The 20436-nt window shown below is 38.1% G+C and overlaps 1 protein-coding gene across 1 annotated transcript; it reads left to right on the forward strand.

Annotated features, from left to right (window-relative positions):
• The first annotated feature begins 10806 nt into the window (after positions 1 to 10806).
• Positions 10807 to 12921, forward strand: LOC112589054 (uncharacterized). The gene is made up of 3 exons (XM_025300912.1): positions 10807 to 10914; positions 11047 to 11316; positions 12836 to 12921. The coding sequence occupies exons 1-3, from the start codon at positions 10884 to 10886 to the stop codon at positions 12919 to 12921; spliced, it is 387 nt and encodes a 128-aa protein (XP_025156697.1). The 5' UTR covers positions 10807 to 10883.
• Positions 12922 to 20436: the final 7515 nt, after the last annotated feature.

Below are 20436 nucleotides of genomic sequence, written 5' to 3' on the forward strand. Positions count from 1 at the left end.
AAAGTTTAAAAACGGTGAGTTTGACGTGGAAGACAAAGAACGTAGTGGAAGGCCGAAAGTGCACGAAGACATGGAATTGGAAGCATTATTGGAGGAAGATTCGTGACAAACGCAAGAAGAACTTGCACTTACATTAGATGTGACTCAACAAGCAATTTCACATCGTTTAAAATCGTTGGGAATGATTAAAAAACAAGGATATTGGGTTCCATATGAACTGAAGAGACGTTGAACGCCGATTTTGCACGTGTGAAATGCTGCTTGCCAGGCATAAAAGAAAGGATTTTTTTGCATCGTATAGTCACTGGTGACTATAAAAATAGATCCACTACGATAACCCAAAGAAGAGAAAATCATGGGGACCACCTGGCCATGCTTCAACATCGACAGCCAAACCGAATATTCATGGACAAAAACTCATGCTGTGTATTTGGTGGGATCAGCTTGGTGTCGTGTATTATGAGTTGCTCAAACCGAGCGAAACCATTACTGGAGCTCTCTACCGAAAACAATTAATGAGATTGAGCCGAGCATTCAAGGAAAAACGCGCCCATTACTACTCCAGACACGACAAAATTATTCTTCTACATAACAACGCTCGGCCACATGTTGCAAAACCGGTCAAAACCTATTTGGAAACACTTGATTGGGAAGTCCTACCCCACCCGCCGTATTCACCAGACATTACCCCTTCCGATTATCACTTATTCCGGACAATGGCACATGGCCTGTCTAAGCAGCGCTTTACATCATATGAAGATATTAAAAATTGGGTCAATTCGTGGATAGATCTCAAAAGATGAAGAGTTCTTCCGACGTGGTATCCGAATGCTGCCAGAAAGATGGGAAAAAGTAGTGGCAAGTGATGGACAATACTTTGAATAAAACGTAATGTACCGTTCTTTTATCAGGTGTAGTAAAAAGAAGTCCATTATTTTTCCAATAGATGGCTTTAGTTATCTGTATCTCGCGTTGTATAAGTCCGATCAGGTTCCACTAGATGGCGTTAGAAAGATGAGATTTCATACTAAAAAAACTTTTCTGACGGTTTTGTGATTAGTTGACTCAGTTTTGTTTGAGCGCGCGTCAAAGATGGACACTAGCAAAGAGAAAATACGCTATATTTTACAGTTTTTCTTCGATAAAGGCGAAAACGCAAACCAGGCGGCTGAAAATGTGAATAGTGTTTATGGTCCTGATACTGTAACAGCCAATCACGCGCAATTTTGGTTTCGTCGATTCCGTTCCGGTAATTTCGATGTCAAAGATGCACCATGCACTGGAAGGCCAATTGTTGAAAATATCGATAAAATCATGGACATTGTCGAGTCCGACCGTCATGTAAGCACTGTTTCGATTGCCCAAGAGCTAAAGATTGCACAAAAAACCGTTTGGAACCATTTGAATAAGGCTGGATACAAAAAGAAGCTCGATGTATGAGTGCCACACGAGTTAACGCAAAAAAACCTCATAGACCGAATTTCCATCTGCGAATCGCTGCTGAATCGCAACAAAATCGATCCATTTCTGAAGCGGTTGGTCACTGGTGATGAAAAGTGGATCACTTACGACAACGTCAAGCGAAAACGATCGTGGTCGAATCGCGGTGAGCCGGCGGAAACGGTGGCCAAGCCAGGATTGACGGCCAGGAAGGTTTTGCTGTGTGTTTGGTGGGATTGGCAGGGAATTATCTACTATGAGCTGCTCCCCTACGGCAAAACTCTTAACTCGGAACTGTACTGTCAACAACTGGACCGTCTGAAGGAAGCAATCGCCCAGAAGCGGCCAGCTTTGGCCAATAGGAGAGGAATTGTGTTCCATCAGGATAACGCCAGGCCACACAAATCGATAGTGACTCGCCGGAAGCTCCGGGAGCTTGGTTGGGAAGTTCTTATGCATCCACCTCATAGTCCGGACCTGGCACCAAGTGATTACCATCTGTTCCTGTCCATGGCGAACAATTTTGCTGGTGAAAAATTCGCTTCAAGAGAGGCTTGTGAAAATCGACTGTCTCAATTTTTTGCCAGTAGGGACGAGGGCTTCTATGAGAGAGGCATAATGAAATTACCTTCAAAATGGCAACAAGTTATCGAACAAAACGGCGCATCTTTGATCTAAATCGGATCATTCTAACTATGGTAATTAAAGCCTTCAATTTCATGCAAAAATAATGGATTTCGTTTTACTAAACCTGATACAATAAATTCCTAATTTTGATAGAAAACGGCGGAAACTTATTTGTACTCCTAATATAAACGAGTAACAAACGACGTAAAGACGTCTAAAGGGACTGTAATATCTCATAAGTCAGTTTTGGGCACTGTACTGTCTGGGTAGTAAATACATATTATAATTATGCTACATATTCATCACAAGTGTGGTGTTCATGGAAAAAATGTGTCATACAGAGCGATTTTTTATACTAAGCACAAGTACGAGGGCGGTCCGATAAGTACTTAGCTTCACCGCCCGATAGCGCCACTATCGCAAGAGAATTTACTATCGTGTAGTACATTCTCGTAGACGGCTACTGTCGAAATTTCAGCCAAATCGGACTCGTAGTTTTGTTTTGACCGCGTGTGGAAGCGGGCGTGTCCGCGGATTTTAGAAAAATGGAAAAAGAGCAATATCGGTCGGTGATTCGATTCTTGTTTTTGGAAGGGAAATCGCGCAGCGAAATCAAAGAGCGCTTGGATGCTGTGTACGGTGACTCTTCTCCTTCGATGGCGACCGTCAAAAATTGGTTTAACGATTTTCAACGTGGTCGCACGTCGGTTTTTGATGAGCCACGCCCAGGTGCCCCGAAAACGGCTACCACCGGAGGATAACATGACAAAAATCCACGATCTCGTATTGGCAGACCGCCGATTGAAGGTGCGCGAGATAGCTGAGACAGTAGGCATCTCAAAAGACCGCGTGGGTCATATCCTGCATGAAATTTTGAGCATGAGAAAGCTGTCGGCGCGATGGGTGCCGTGTTTGCTCACTCCGGACAACAAGCGCAACCGTGAGACCACTTCAGAGCAGTGTTTGACGCTGTTTAAGCGCAATCCGAAGGAGTTTCTGCGTCGTTTCGTGACCGTCGACGAAACATGGATCCACTGGTACACACCAGAGACCAAGGAACAGTCGAAACAGTGGACTTCACCCGGCGAACGTGCTCCGAAGAAGGTGAAGACTGTCCTATCGGCCGGAAAGGTGATGGCCACCGTTTTCTGGGATTCACAAGGTGTGATCTATATCGACTACCTGGAGAAGGGCAAAACGGTCACAGGGCTGTACTATGCCGAATTATTGGGCCGATTCGACGCCGAATTGCAGAAAAAACGGCCCCATTTGGCGAAGAAAAAAGTGCTCTTCACCATGACAACGCACCGGCTCACACTTCGCCCTCGCCACGGTCAAATTGGTCGAATTGGGCTACAAACTGCTGCCCCATCCACCGTATTCTCCAGATTTGGCCCCGTGCGACTTCTTTTTGTTTCCAAACTTGAAAAAGTCACTCGCCGGGCAGAAATTTGAGTCGAATGAGGAGGTCATCGCCGCCACGGAGGCCTACTTTGCAGACCTTGAGAAAACATATTTTTCAGACAGGTTAAAGAAGTTGGAGCATCGCTGGGTCAAGTGTACCGAGCTAAAAGGAGACTATGTTGAGAAATAAATCGCCACTTTTCCAAAATTTTCGTTTTTCTTTTGTAGGCTAAGTTCTTATCGGACCACCCTCGTATATACTGAGATTATATGAGTAACTGAACCAAATAGTGAAACAGGTACTCCGAAATATCAAACATACCATTTTAACAACTAAGACTACTTTTAGACAAGCGTATAAATAGTTCGTTCGATCCTTAATGATAATTGTTTTACGGAAACATATCTCTTAAAACAGACAAAATAACAAAATAACATGAAGGGTAACAGAAATTAGTGTGCGACAACGAGATAGCGAGAGAATGCAAGAAAGCCGCTCGGTCACGTAAGAAAATCAGGTAAGAAAATGTTGAAGCACAATAACAAAAATATATTAAATACGACGTCATCCCAATAATATTAATGCAAAGAATATTTACATGTACAAGAAAACCTGATATTTTACAATACACAATTACTTTACATTATCAATTCATTGCATGAAATGTCAGCTTCTCCGGTATGACGTACAGGGTAAAGAAAAAACCCTGGGACCCTGAAAATCTCGAAAAATATACTCTTTATAAAAAAATGTTTCAGACAAAAGTTGTAGCGTTGAAAAAGATCTATTTACCGATCTTAAAAATTTGACCTTGGGTGGCGTCATCAAGGTCAGAACAAAGTCACCCCGGATTTCTTAAATGGGACCCCAACTTTTTATTGCATATTCTTATAGCCCTTCCTCAGACCTTTTCAAAGCACTATGGTTTTATCCAATTTGAATAAGCTGTTCCGTAGTTATCGAGTTTTTTAAAGTAAGATATCTAGCTAACTAAGGCAAGATCGGAGGATGATCCAGACAACTAAGGCAAGATCGTAGGATGATCCGGCCAACTAAGGCAAGGTCGGGAGTTGTCCGGCCAACTAAGGCAATATTGGAAAGCTTTAAAGTAATTGTTCAAAATGTCCGCCATCAACAGTTTGACAATAAGCTAATCTATCGTAAAAAGATGAAACGACTTTTTGATTGTAATCAGCAGGGATGAGAGCAGCTTCATCAAGAATTTGATTTCGTAAGTCATCCAAATTTTGTGGTTTCGTTTTGTAAACTCTATCTTTTAAATGGCCCCATAGGAAGTAATCGTTAGGTGATAAATCGGGTGATCGAGGAGGCCATTCTATAAGTCCTCTTCTACCTATCCATCGATGAGGAAACACTGTATCCAGGTAATTACGGACGTCCCTTCCGTAATGTGGGGGGGCACCATCTTGTTAAAACCATGTATATTCGAAGTTGTCATCTATGATTGCTTGTATCGCTGGAACTATTTCGTTTCTTAGCACATTCTCATATTTTATCGCTGTTAGATTTCCGTCAATAAAGAGTGAACCTATGAGAACATTATTCAAAATGCCTACCCAAATATTCACTTTTTGTAGATACTGCGTGTGTGTTTCTTCAATCCAGTGAGGATTTGTATCTGACCAAAATCTACAATTGTGTCGATTAACGTGGCCATTTAACTGAAATGTTGCCTCATCTGAAAATACTACATTTGATGGATAGTTAGGATCTTCGGCTATTTTTTCCATCATCAAATCACAAAATTCAATGCGCCTATCAAAATCATCTTCATTTATCTCTTGTACAAAATGGATCTTATAAGGATGAAATGTATTCATTTTCAATATTTTAGGCACAGACATTTGATCTATTTCATGTTGCTGTCCTACTTTGAGGGTCGAATCATGCGGATTTTCGATAAAGGATTGTAGAACATCTAATGATTTTTCTACACTTGTTGTTGATACTGGCCTACCTGGTATTGCACGATTTTTCACACTTCCAGTTTCCTGAAAATGTCTTATCGTTCTTTCAACGGTAGATTTTGAAATGGCACTACCCTGATTACGAAAAGTTTCATTAAAAAGCCGCCTCATATCATTGTACGACCTTAGTCGATCATCCCATCCTCTCATCAAAAGAGATATGCATTCTCGTTCTGAAATACTTGCCATATTGACAAGCAGAAGTGGTAAGATTTAATCTAATCGACTAAATTAATATTTAGATCAATTCGAAGTTATTCTAAAGACAGTGCTGAAGAATAATAATGAGCACGGAATGAAGTGCAATTAAGTCAGCTTACAACTAGCTTCAAACTGTTTCTTAATAATTTTCAAAAAAATAGAGGAATTTCAGTCGAGTTTGCGATTCACTAAACTGTAATGAGTATTAAATGAGTAAATGGAAGAAATAAATATCGAACAGCAGAATAGTTCAAATAAATAAATAACTGAAATAAATCAATCAACGAAATTAAGACAATCCAATAGGAGCCAACGCCTGGAAGTTAGTCCCACAATTATTTTAACGAATTGGCTGGATCATCCTCCGATCTTATCTTAATTGGCCGGACAACTCCCGACCTTGCCTTAGTTGGCCGGATCATCCTCCGATCTTGCCTTAGTTGGCCGGATCATCCTACGACCTTGCCTTAGTTGGCCGGATCATCCTCCGATCTTGTCTTAGTTGGCTAGATATCTTACTTTAAAAAACTCGATAACTTCGGAACAGCTTATTCAAATTGAATAAAACCATAGTGCTTTAAAAAGGTCTGAAGAAGGGCTATAAGAATATGCAATAAAAAATGGGGGGTCCCATTTAAAAAATCCGGGGTGACTTTGTCCTGACCTTGATGACGCCAAGGTCAAATTGTTAAGATCGGTAAATAGATCTTTTTCAACGCTATAACTTTCGTCTGAAACATTTTTTTATAAAGTGTATATTTTTCGAAATTTTCAGGTGTCTCGGGGTTTTTTCTTCACCCTGTATATAGTTCCATGTTATCATCTTTATATTAACTAAATTAATGGCTCCCATTTTTTATTATTACATGAATGAATTTGGTATTTGATACTCTTTATTTCCATCCTAACAAGAATTTAAAAATTTGCGTAGGTAATGAGGAAGAGGAGGGGAAAACAAAATTTTGCAATTTTGCAAAATCTGAGTACATAGTTGCAAAGAGTATAAAATTCTTTACAACTTTTATATAAACCATTTTTTCATATGACTCGTGCATTTCGACATATTCGCTAAAAACGAAAACCTCCCTTTTCTTCGAGGGGTGGTTTCACCCCCTAAACCTCGAGATAAGCACATAAAAAATATGGGTCTAATATGTTTTGATGCTTTATAACATATCCAAAGCTCATCCAAATCGGTGACGGACACCTCCGACCGTTCTTTTGAAAGACTATGTTTAATTTATTCATTTTGTTAAACATCTCTAGCTCTTGCTTGTTTGGAGCAAAGCCATTTATGTTCCATGTGACAATTTTCAGAAAGTTTATGAAGGTAGCCTACTAATAAGTGTAATAATGAGTTCCAGTACGGAGCCTATGTGTTGAATGAGACAGTCAATTTTGTTTATTTGAGTTTCTAATATTTTTTTCTAGCTTTTGACTTGTGTTATGTTCGTGATTTGTTTGCTTCAGGGTTGTGTGTTTGACGGCTTCTGCATAGCTTTTGATCGTTGGTTGTTTTGTTTCAGGAGATTATGTTGTGAGGCACGATGGTATTGCAGAATTCCTAATCATATTATTGTTTTCTTTGTCTGTCAATCGTTGCTTGTTTCATCCTGGATTTCTCCTCTCTCTGATTTCTACGTATATTCTGCAGCCCTTAAAATTGGGTGACTTTCTAGACATAGAGCACATTTTGCTGGAGTATTTTTACTTTTGGACAGTCCGAGATTCTATGTCCTTGAGCACACTTTACGCATCTACAGGGTTTCAGGCAATTATTTTTTGAATTCTCATATAGTTAAATTTTGCGCATCAATAAGAACGCGTCATCAAAATACTGCAAAGTCTGATATGTTTTCATTCCTAATAATGAGTGCATTTTAAGAGTAGAAGAAAATCCGAGTACTAATATCGGAAGGATTTCGAATGCAACAATAATTAATATTTTTCTTATTCCGAAAGTTCTTCATGAACAATCGCACCACTTCCTATATGACGGCGACGACCTTGGCCGGTCGGCCTCCCCTGGGGCTCCTAGCGCAAAAGCGTCATGTAGTTTACTAACCTCCTTAAGGAGATCCCCGGAGCGGAGGAGGTAGTCACGGCCAGGGATATAGCAGCCCATAGGTCCTAAGCGAGAACTCGGGTAAGCGAACGGTGGCCGGACATGTTGTCCGATTCCCACGTACTCGGGCTCCGAACAACTCTGCCTCGCCAATTGGGCGAGCAGGCGTGGACGCGGACTTACATTCCACTTGGTGCAGGTACTGACCGGTCACGGGTGTTTTGGCCTTCATCGCATTTGAAAAAAGCCTACAGTACGGTGCTACCCAGAGCTGGAGGACACGGCGGAATATATGTTGGCGAGATGCCGTGCATGGAGCCAGCAACTCCGTGTCCTTCAGCTCTGGGCAGCGGTAGCACCGTGCTGTTGGCTCTTTCCGGGCAGTGGGTGGCGAAGAGCCCGACCTCTCTCTCCTGGCCTTTGGCAGAGCCATGTTAGGGAGGGAAAAGATCTGATCAGCGGCGATCTCCTTTGCGGGGAACGTCATATCCCGCAAGGGGGCCGCCGAGTGGGAGTGCCGCTCTCATCGAGTCCGACGAAATAGGTGATGCTCCCCATAAGACAGTGACCTTGACTGGCTGCCGGGGGCAGACTCGCGTAATCGGGGCCGCCCAGAGCTCGCCTTCGTCCGATGACGAGAGGAGGAATCGGCCGCCGTAGGGGGGATCACCCCCTTCTCTGATAAACGCTCCCCAGCGCGTCAGATTAGACGGCAAAGGAAGTGGCTAACTCGGTTGGGGCCGGGTCCCATTCTCCGCCCCCTCAACGTCACCGAAAGAGGCTGGGAGAGAAAGTGAGTGTCCCCTCTCTCTCTCTCACAAAGAGACCAGAATGGCCAACTCGGCCGGGTAAACCTGCCCGGTCGGGATGCTGCGCTCCTCTTTCCTGCGCAATCCAGGAGAGGGGTGCGGCACTAGAGCGAGGGGCTTGTCCTGAGCCTCGGGACTGGGGAAGGAGTGCTGATGCGGTTCCTTCTACTCCGACCCGTCTGGAAGGCACTCCGGGGGGGTTTTAGCCGGTAAGAGTCCGGCATAACCTCCGCCTCTCAAGGGGCAGGGATATCTATATATATATTTCCCCTCTGTGAACAAAAAAATTTTCTTCATGAATAATTGCTCATAAATGTACAGGTGACGAGAAGTATGTTATAAATTAATTATACTACGTGATTCTACCAAAAAGTTATAAGAAAGGAAGAAATTAAAATAAAAAATGGGAAGTCATAAATAACTTATTTTTTAAGTTTTCTATTTTCCCCATACTTTGATAGCAAATGAATGTTATTACATGATTCTGTAGATTCTGATCAAAGAACTATAAGAAATCATATGAATTTACATCCCGACTGTGGACAAAAAACGACCATTTTCTAACCTACTTTTTATTTAGTTAGAGACCGGCATATTGGGTCTATCATTTTGTATGTTGTGATCGTACTCCCAGATTCGTATTTAGCAATCTTGATAATATATTCTTCGTATTCATTTCTATAACGAGTCATGTACAATATATTTAGAGAGAAAAATAATGTCATAAATAGTTGCTCTTTGGGGTTTTTATTAAGTTATTCGGAAAATTCGTTTCAAATTTTCTATATAAAGAGACGTCAGAGCGCAATATTTTTACACAAAGGGAACTTTATTGAAGTAAATATACCGTCAAAGCAATAATATCATTTTGTTCAATGACCTTGGCCCATCTTTCAGAAAGCTTCATAATGCTTTTGCTCCAAAATGAAGGTCTCACTATAGGATCAGTTGGGAATCATTTCAAGACAATCGAAGACATTCGAAATAACATCGATGATTTTGTTGCTTCAAAATAATCGAATTTTCATCGTAATAGGATTAAAAATCCGATAGGTAGTATAAAGTATTAACGTCAACGACAACTATTACCATACAACATAGAAGTTGCAGCAACATTGCTGCAATGTTGCTACAGCATTACAACATTGTAGCAATGTTGTTGTAACTTCTGTGCTATGGGTTTAAATGATTATGTTTATTCTATATTTGTAAAGAATAATTTTTTTTTGTACAAGAAGACATTGATTTAATTTGTATAAATATAATTAAATATAAATTACATTACGAATATAAATAACTAATATAAATTATAACAAGATTATAAATACAAGTAACAAAATAAATACAAATTATAAATAAAAATACAAACATTATTAATATAATTTGTACACATATAATTTATACAAATATAATTTGTACAAATAAATAATGTAATTATAGAAATAAAATAATATACTTGTCAATAAACTCTATGATGCAAAATTTTTATTACCGGCTTGTACAAATAACTGTGTCCCGCAAAGGTACGTATTATATATGATTATATTAAAAAACGAAGATACATTGTATGTAGAATGTAAATGCTTCATTGTTATTCAGATAGACGGAATATAGTATGACAATAGTATGAAGAGTACAATAGTATGCCGGCAAAAAATTTGTACAATAGTTGTTGTATGGCAACTGTAATGACATACATATTACGTAAAACTTTATAAATTTGATATGTATGAAGGTCAGGGACGGTGTATCAAGATTCTTATAAAAATTAAGAAAATAATCGGAAATACTCAAGAAACCACATTTAAAAAAAATGATGCATTCATTTTAATAGATTATAATAATCATTATGACTTTTAACAGTTTAGAAATATTATATTATTGAAAAAGTTAAGATTTATCTATAATTGAAATAAGATTTCTTCTTTTTATTAACCAATTAAGTTCATTAGAATAATTCTCAACTTATTGTGTTCAAAATTTATGCCACGTCAATCTTTGACAAAGTTATTATACTTAGAACATAACGATATAAGCATAAAAATGTTTCGTAGCTGCGACCCTGTGCTCTCTTTTTATTCATTTTTGTGCTTCTTATTATTCATTTCATCCTCAATATTTTACCTTCTTATGGGATCGTAACATCTGGCGATCACAACAATTGTAAAGTGCGCGCTCATATACATTGTCAGTTGAAATATTTAGTTTTCCAATAAATATAAAACACGCTAGGTTTGTGAACTTTGATCGAAGTAACACGCAACATTTGTCACTTTCATAAGTCTATGGAGTATATTCTGCTTCGAAAAATAAATTGTTAACCTATACGTAGCTTTACAAGACGCAGCATGTATATCGTTGAAACTAAAACATGTGCAGGTGCTTGTGTTTATTAAAATTTGATACATAAAATATAAATCAACGAAAAAATTTGTATGCATATAAATGATTAAAGAATCGTAAATAACTATTTGATTATTAATCGAAAACTGAATCTGTTTGTATATGTAGGTTTTGAATGGGCAACTAAACTGAATCGTCTCACACTGAATATCGCCGGTATATGGCCGAATGATAACAAAAGTTCCTGTGATAAACTTTTATCAGATCTGCGCGCATTATTTTCTTTACTCCTGTTTATTTTCATTGGCGCAATTCCCGCGATACATGCACTATTGAGAACTCGGGATGACATGATGGCAATGATAGACAATCTACAATTCACTTTGCCGTTATTAACTACGATAATTAAAGTCATTGTCATATGGTGGAAGAAAACAGGTAAAGATAATTTAAAAAATTAAGCTTATTGACAACGAACATACTGAAGATGTCTTTAATTATTTCTCAACGATTGTGTTTGTACTCACAGAAGAAAATTAATATTTATATATGTAATATTATATGTATATGATATATACCAAGTTTTCCAAAAGTAACGGACCCCCCTCCTATCTCAGAATCTATGCAATATAGGGAAAAATGACTCCAACAAAAGTTTTAGGGTTCATAAAGAGTTCTGTTTTCTTGTGATTTCAAATTGGACCTTGATCTCGACTTTGAAAGCCATTTGAAGGCCAACTTGCGTTTTTAAATGGGAATCCCTATTTTTTATTATTACAATATATTATTATTTTCTACCAATTAATTTGAACAACTATTGTCTAAAACATTTTTCTATTTGCCTAATATTTTTTGAGATATTTGAGGAAAACTTGATAACTTTTTCAATATTTAACTTACGATATCTTGCTAACTATTTCGGAAGAAAAAGTGGTATTACACTTTCTCGCTTTATTTAGTCTCAAGAATATATTGTTACAATAGCACCCTGACTTTTGTTAACTTACTGACTTTTGGAAATTTTAAAATCATCATATTAACAAATTAACAAACAGGGCACTATTGTAACAATATATTCTTGAGACTAAATAAAGCAAGAAAGCCTAGTACCACTTTTTCTTCCGACAAATAGTTTGCGATATTGTAAGTTAAATATTGAAAAAGATAAAGTTTTCCTCAGATATCTTAAATATTAGGCAAATAAAAAATGTTTTAGACAATAGTTGTTCAAATTAATTGGTAGAAAAAAACAATGTAATAAAAAATAGGAGTTCCCATTTAAAAAACGCAATTGACCTTCAAATGACCTTCAAGGTTGAGGTCAAGGTTCAATTTGAGGTCACAAAAAACAGAACTTTATGAACCCTAAGACTTTTGTTTAAGTCATTTTTTCCTATATTGCATAGATTCTGAGATAGGAGGGGAGGTCTGTTACTTTTAGAAAACTTGATATACTGGGTGTCCCATTTTAAAAAACACACCTCGATAATTCTTCAACGAAGCATTTTCAGCGAAAATGTTTCGTATAAAAGTTGTATGATTTCATGGGAGACATAAAACAGCTATACTATTTTATTTACAAATGGCACCACTTTCGAGATATTTACTGATTATTATTTTTCTTAAATGGAAACTCCAATTTTTTATTACACCGTCTTTTTCTACCAATTAATTTAAACAATTTTTGTTTAAAACATTTTTTTATTTGCCTAATATTTTTTGAGATATTTAAGGAAAACTTGATAACTTTTTTGATATTTATATTACGTCCTGCGGATTTTGGGCAATTAAAGAATTTTTTTTTCTCGAACCTCTATTCTCTTAATGTAACAATGGACATAAGAAACAGACACATCTGGCGAACAGTTGCCCACGTCAAATCAAAGGCAATCCGGAAAAATTTAATAACAGGAAACAGTGCCTATTCGTAAAAATCTAGCCTACATTCTGTGTTCAGTATTTGCTATAACAATCGATATCTGGAAACGTTTGCCGGATATGTCCGATGCTCTTAGAGCTATAGAATTTGAAACTCTGTGCTAACAAATCTCCGGTAAAAAAAAAATAACTCGAAGTATTCCTGCTCTAGAGGCTCGAAACCTACATTCTTCTAATCTGAATCCATATGTATCCTATCAGTCAAACAATCGAAGAGGAACCGAGAAGCGACTTATATGAAGCTTAAGGAGGTTTCGAGTCGGTCACCAGATAACCCGCCACCATCTCTTCATCGATCGTCATAAAATTGTATCCCAACTTCAGATTTATGACATCCTGGCCCTTCCGGGTGTCCAAGACACCACCTTTCACGTTCTTGCACTTGTACGTACCTTCCCACTCCGTAAAACCTTTTTTATTCCACAAGAATCCACCACCACCGCACTTTTCATACCTAACTTATTCGGCCAATCACAACTCCCGCCCAAAACTATGAGATACATTCATTCTCCACCTCTTACTCAATCTATACCTAAAGATCCATATCTTCAAGAACAAACCGTCTCCTCCCATCAAATCTTCCTAACCTCACCCTTAATTTCTACGACTTTTACCCACTAAAACCGATCAGGACCAATGATTAAAAATGCTAATCAGATCTTCAACACCATTGGTTTCCCTTAAAGTTCCACCCTGTCTTCGAGGCTCATCTCTTCCTTTGGTAGGTCCATCTTGATACCTTCTACCTCCGACTATCTGTATAAAAATCGCGATAATTCGTCTCTGGACGCAGAATTCTTTTCAGTTTTTCTATGACCTTTTACTTAACGTCATTGAACAACTATTCCATGCAACATAACTTGTGCACAATCACGATTGGACAAACCGTGAGCGACCCAACAAAATGCAACCCACTTCTTGGCGCAAATCAAGGGTCATCCATCTAACCCAGACCAGCAGTACTCTATTATCAGACACCATGGAAGCAATAGTAAGTCACTTATATTCTCCTTTCATTGATTGAACTCTTTTATTTGTATTTCTCCTTCATATTGAAGTCCGGTTTCAGTGGGCTATTGCTCTAACTTTAAAATAACAATCAACCGAGTTCTTAGCTACATAGACTCAATTTTTGAAACGGACGATTTCAATCAATTTATAATCAATTTTATAAATTGAGCAATTGATTATAAAAAATTTATAATCAATTGCCCAATATCTCCGAATCATAATTAATATTGCCTTAGGAATTAATTATCATCCAAATTCATCGCTCTCATTTATTCCTCCTTACATCTTCCCATATCCTTTAATTCCCTCTCTCCCGGATACCCCTTTACCCTCTTCCACACGTTCACTCACTCCTTGTTTGTCTTATTCTCCTGTCTTTTTCTCTCAATTTCCTAATTCTCGCCTCAGCTCACTGGACCACTCTCGTCCCCTCTTACCAGACTTCACTTCACCATAATCGGTTTCCTTCCCCTTTCTTCCTCCCCAGTATTTCCCATACACACACACACATACACATATTCACATATCGCTATTCAGTATAAAGTTATATCGCGTCTAAATCTTTGTATACTTATTTACTTTCCGCTTGTTACCTTAGTTTTAATAAATTTTGTTAATAACTCATTTCATCATAATTCATTTCCGAATCATCCCTCTACCCTTCCAACAATCGGCTCATGGTCCTGTCCCCGGTAAAGGGAATCGTTTCCCTGACCGAAAATGCGGACTGTTCGTCATACGTCAGCGAGCGAGTAAAGCAACTCGTCGGGTTCTTGACCTGCTCCCTGGCACGCATGTATGATTAAGGTTCGCCTTTTCTGCGAACGGATAAGTTACGCTCCTTCTTCAGGACGTAACATTTAACTTACAATATCTCGCTAAATATTTATCGGAAGGAAAAGTGGTACTAGACTTTTTTGCTCTATTTGGTCTCAAGAATATATTGTTACAATAGCGTCATGACTTTTATTAACTTACTAGCTTTTGATAATTCGAAAATCATCCTACAGGGTGTTTGAAACTACAATGTCGTCCTACAATTTTTTCATAAATGCAACATTTTAGAAAAAAATGTTTCAAACAAAAGTTGTACGGTTTTAAGTGACGTATCAGATAGTGGTATTAGTATGACCTTGAATAACATTTTCAAGGTCAGGTGAAGGTCATTTTCAATTTTTTAAATGAAATTGCCATTTTTCATTAGATATTCTTATAGCTTATCTTGAGAGCTTTGCAAAACACTATAATGAAGTATTTCTCTATTAGGTACTTTTCGAGTTATGAAGCTTGAACGTTAAAGTATCGCCCGCATTAGCATTACCCAAGGTGTACTGCGTGGAGGTTGTACGGTCGGGTTTATACCTCTTATATGCATACGTGCGTACGGGTATGTGTATGTATCACAGCAGAGATAAGGACCTCACGGTTCGTCACTCCCGTAGTATTTATCGACTTCAAACCCTCTCTACTGTGTATGTGTAGCTGATGTGACTAGGCTTTATGTTCGAAATATTTACCGTTTGCTTCAATGTAAGCAAGTACTCTTATCTCGAAATTATTTGTTGCATGATGAATTTCATCAATATGTAGAGAACGAATAGCGTCGCGCATTCTACGAATCATATCTCTTGTCGTAGGACGTTCGTGATATATCAGATCTTTTAGTCTTCCTCACAAATAATAATCCAGAATAATGAGGTCCGGTGATCGTGGTGGTCAATTGTGGATTATTTTTGCCTATCCATTTATCTTGAAACATTTCGTTCAATGGTTCACGGGCAACTCTATATGTATGAGCCGGGCATCCATCTTGTTGGAAAAACATATTTAGGTGCAATTGTAGAGGAATATTTTCAAGCAAGAGCGGAAAATCATTTTCAACGAAATTGGCGTACCGAACACCGTTCTCTTCAAAGAAAAACGGTTCAACGACGTTTTTCAATAATTCCACATCAAACATTGACTTTCCAAACATATTGGTAGTCAATTTCTCGGAGCCAATAAGGATTTCTTGTGCCCAATAACGACAGTTCCAAGTATTTACAGAGACGTCACTTGTAAATGTGCATTCATCAGAAAATAAAATTTTGTGATGAAAATTTCGCAGTTGTTGACGAATCCAATTGCAAAATTAGAGTCTGTATCTAAAATCGGTATTCGTCAATGCTTGATGAAGTCATTCTGTACGGATGCAGCTTGTTTTCGTGAAGAATCCGGCAGATCGTGCTGAGACTAGTACCAGAATCTCTTTCGTTTCTCTCTACGTTTTAATGAATGGTAAGGATGTAATTGAACGGATGCAAGAATCTCCTTTTGTCCCTAATTTGGCATTGAATTCGTCTACCTTTATTGTGACCAGGTTGAATAATACTTTTATTGGTAATTCGTTTAACTAAGCGAGCAAAAACTTGGTGCGAGTGAGGAGTGCAATTTGAATATCGTTCTCGCCATAATCTTACAATTGCTCTAAATTGATTACTACATTCACTTAAAATTAACATCATATCGAAAGCTTTAGCGTTTGAATACGGCATTGTTGATAAACGAGAATTTTATTATACATTTTGCCTGACAATATTTGACGTGAAAAAAGTATGTGACGAGACAAGACGATTTTAATCGATTCAGGGCTAACTTTATTTCGAATGAATTTTTGTCGTTGTTAGTACGTAAGAAATACGCGTGTAGAGTTTTTTTGTCACTACTGACAAAATGACTGAACTCAAAGAACCGAAAGAAAGAGAATACGTGTGTGTACATGTGTTAGACTAAACTGAACGGGGGTCAAATATTTGGACCTCGGCTTTATTAATGCAACGCATAAAATCGGACATTTCCGACGAAATCTACTTTCTCTCGTTTACTATTTGTGGGGAAGACTAAAAGTACTAGTATACTGCGAACGCCTTACGAGAGAGAATATGATTCGTAGAATGCACGACGCTATTCATTCTCCACATGCTGATGAAATTCTTCATGCAATAAATAATTTCGAGATAAGAGTACTTGCTTGCATTGAAGCAAACGGTAAACATTTCAGGCATAAGGCTTAATCACATCAGCTACACATACACAATAGAAGGGGTTCAGAGTCGATAAATACTACGGCAGTGACGAACCGTAGGGTCCTTATCTCTGCTGTGACACACACACATACCCGCACGCACGCATTCACATAACAGAGGTATACCAGGTCTGTAAATATGAAACCGGAATTTGCCCATAGATGGCCCTAGCTGTCAATGTAGTTACCGTCAAACCGCGTCATTGGCGCCATTTCCATTTGTTGACATCTGACAAAGATTTTCAACTCACAACAATACAAATTTCATACAACAGCATAGTTTGTAATAGAGTTGAACATGTCAAATTTTGTGTCTGGAAGTTACGATTTGCGGACAGCATTGATTTTCTGTTACCATTTGAAGAAAACTGCTGTAGAATCGCATTGAATGCTTGTCGAAGCTTACGGTGAGCATGCTTTTGGTAAATCATAGTGTTTCGAGTGGTTTAAAAAATTCAAACGTGGCGACGCGAGAAACGAAGAACGTGGAAGACCACCGAAAAAGTTTGAAGACAGCGAATTGCAAGCAGTGTTGGATGAGAATGACGCTCAAACGCAACAACAACTCGCGGATCAATTAAATGTGACACGAGAAGCCGTCTCCATACGTTTGAAAGATTTGGGAAAGATCTAGAAGATGGGAAAATGGGTTCCACATGAACTAAATGAATGACAGCAGGAAAACCGAAAAACCACTTGCGGAATGCTGCTCGCCAGGTACAAAAGAAAATCATTTCTCCATCGAATTGTGACTGGCAATGAAAAGTGGATATATTTTGAGAATCCTAAGCGTAAAAGATCATGGGTAACTCCAGGCGAACCATCGATATCGACTGCAAGGCCAAATCGCTATGGACGGAAGACAATGCTCTGTGTTTGGTGGGATCAGAAGGGTGTGATCTATTATGAGCTGCTAAAACCTGGCGAAACCGTTAATACTGAATGCTACCGACAACAAATGATCGATTTGAATCAAGCTTTGCGTGAAAAACGACCAGAATATCAAAAAAGGCAACACAAAGTGATTTTGCTTCATGATAATGCACCATCACACACAACAAAACTGATCAAGGAAACGATTGAGGCGTTTAGTTGGGAAATACTTTCGCATGCGGCTTACTCACCAGACTTGGCTCCGTCTGATTACTACTTATTTGCACCGATGGGACACGCAGTTGCTGAGCAGCGCTTCACTTCTTACGAAAATGTACGAAAATGGCTCGATGACTAGTTTGCCTCAAAAGAGCAACAGTTTTTTTGGCGTGGCATCCACAAATTGTCAGACAGGTGGGAAAAATATATAGCTAGCGATAGGCAATACTTCGAATAAAATATTTTTTATCATTTTCATATAATAAACGTGTATTTTCTATACAAAAATTCCGGTTTCATATTTACAGATCTGGTAAACCCGACCGTGCAACCTTCACGCGGTACACTTTGGGTAATGCTAATGCGGGCTATACTCTAACGTTCAGGCCTCAACTTGAAAGTACCTAATGGAAATATATTTTATTATAATAGTTTTTAGACTTTCGCGGCCATTGATACAATCAAGGTGTGTTTCTTCCGGATAATTCGTAATTCAGCTTCCGGATAGTCGTAATTCAGCTTAATACTGACGTTTCGCAAACATTGCAGCTTGCATCATCAGTGCTAGGAGCTCCGATACTGAGTCTTCCTGGTTTGTAATCGTCCTTATATACTCTTCCGTTCTTCTTTATTACAGTGTTTTGTAAAGCTCTCCAGATAAGCTATAAGAATATCCAATGAAAAATGGGGGGTTTCATTTAAAAAATTGTAGATGACTTTCATGTGACTTTGGAAACGCTATTCAAAGTCATACTAATACCACTATTTGATGCGTCACTTAAAATCGTACAACTTTTGTCTGAAACATTTTCCTCTAAATTATCGTGTTTATAAAAAAATCGAATGATCCGGGTGGTCTGAAACACCCTGTATATAGAATGAATGATAAGTATGGAAATCCTTAAAAATCTCGAAAGATATAAATTTTACAGAAAAATGTTTCAGACAAAAGTTATAAGGTTCAAAACGATATATTTAATCTTATCTACAATTTAATCTTATCAGTTTGACCTTATGTGGCGTTGCCAAGGTCAAGTCAAGGTTAACTTATTTTTTTAAATAGTAACCCCCATTTTTTATCATATCATCTTTTTCTACTAATTAACTTTAATAACTTTTATCTGAAACGTTTTTCCATTTGCATAATATTTTTGGAGATATTTAAAGAAAACTCGGTAACTTTTTCTTATCAGTAAGTTTTTCAATATTTAACTTACGATATCTCGCTAACTATTTGTAGGAAGAAAAAATAGTACTAGACTTTTTATTCTGTTTCGTCTCAAATTTCGGGAACAATAAATCCCGACTACAGCTCTAGAGAATATGCTGAATTTCGACCAATCACATTAATTGGCCAGCTGGTCATTTAAAAAATCGGGAGGACAGTGTGCCAAATAGGGTTCACCTGAAGACTCTTGTCTCGATTAATATTGTTGGGATGTTTCAGAATTTTCAATTCTTCTCGATATTTCCTGGCGTAATAGTTTTGTGAGAGAGGCAGAATGGTTTTGTCATATTGCACGGTGTGTCCAGTCTCCATCCAGTGTTCAGCCAAGACAGATTGAGAAAAGTGACCGTACTTGGTACATCGCTGGTGTTCTTTGATCCGTGTACTAATTCTCCTCCCAATTTCTCCTGGTATATACACTTTTCCGCAGGTACAAGAGATCTTATACACACCTGGGGCGTTCAAGTATGGTTTCTGGTCTTTCGGGTTGAGGAGTAATTGTGAGATTCTTTTTGGTGACTTGAAAATCACTCTGATGTTGTTTGTTTAGAATCCTGCCAATATATGCTGTTGTACCTTAAAAATATGGAAGGACATCCGTCTTGTTCTTTTCTCTTTCTTCCTCTGGTGACTCAGTGTTTTCTCCTTCTTCCTCTAACTTCTGAGTGTTATTTGGATCTGAAATTTTGTTCTTCACTTTATAAGTTATTGGGTTGATATCTTTTTGCTCTTGTATCCGTTGTTGGTTAAGGCCTGATTGAGGTGTTCTAATTCTAATTCTAATTCTTCATCTAGCTGTTTCAGAAATTGTTAGGGCTCTGTAGATCTGGGAACTGATGACAGATTTCTTTTGGGCGGGATGATGATGAGAGGTTGCGTGTAGATATCGGTCCATATGTGTGGGTTTTCGGTAAATTCGATAACTTACAAGTAACACTAGCCAAGTGCCACACGCAGATTTTGACAGGCTTTGAATATGTTGTAGTTTCGGTCAAAATAAGAGACACATATTTTTTTATACGTGCTCTAACGGCCGTTAAGGGGGTGAAACACTCTCTTGAAAAATAATCGGTTTTTATATCCCGGAGCAAATATCGTCAAAACAATAAAAGATACAAAAAAAAGTTTCAAACAAAAGTTTTATGACTTTTAATGTATTTAATAACAGTGTAATCAGATTTTTCGAAAATGTAACATTTTTCGAAATTTCCTCCCCCCTTCAATT

Source organism: Harpegnathos saltator, unplaced genomic scaffold, assembly GCF_003227715.2.
Source record: "Harpegnathos saltator strain DR-91 unplaced genomic scaffold, Hsal_v8.6 scaffold39, whole genome shotgun sequence".
Taxonomy (NCBI): domain Eukaryota; kingdom Metazoa; phylum Arthropoda; class Insecta; order Hymenoptera; family Formicidae; genus Harpegnathos; species Harpegnathos saltator.

Excerpts from the sequence above, each read along its gene's own strand:
- LOC112589054 (XM_025300912.1), top strand. The coding sequence starts at position 10,884 with ATGTATATCGTTGAAACTAAAACATGTGCAG. Across the intron at positions 10,915-11,046 it reads TGAAACTAAAACATGTGCAG|GTTTTGAATGGGCAACTAAA; the intron begins GTGCTTGTGTTT and ends TTGTATATGTAG. Across the intron at positions 11,317-12,835 it reads CATATGGTGGAAGAAAACAG|TATTTGCTATAACAATCGAT; the intron begins GTAAAGATAATT and ends TTCTGTGTTCAG.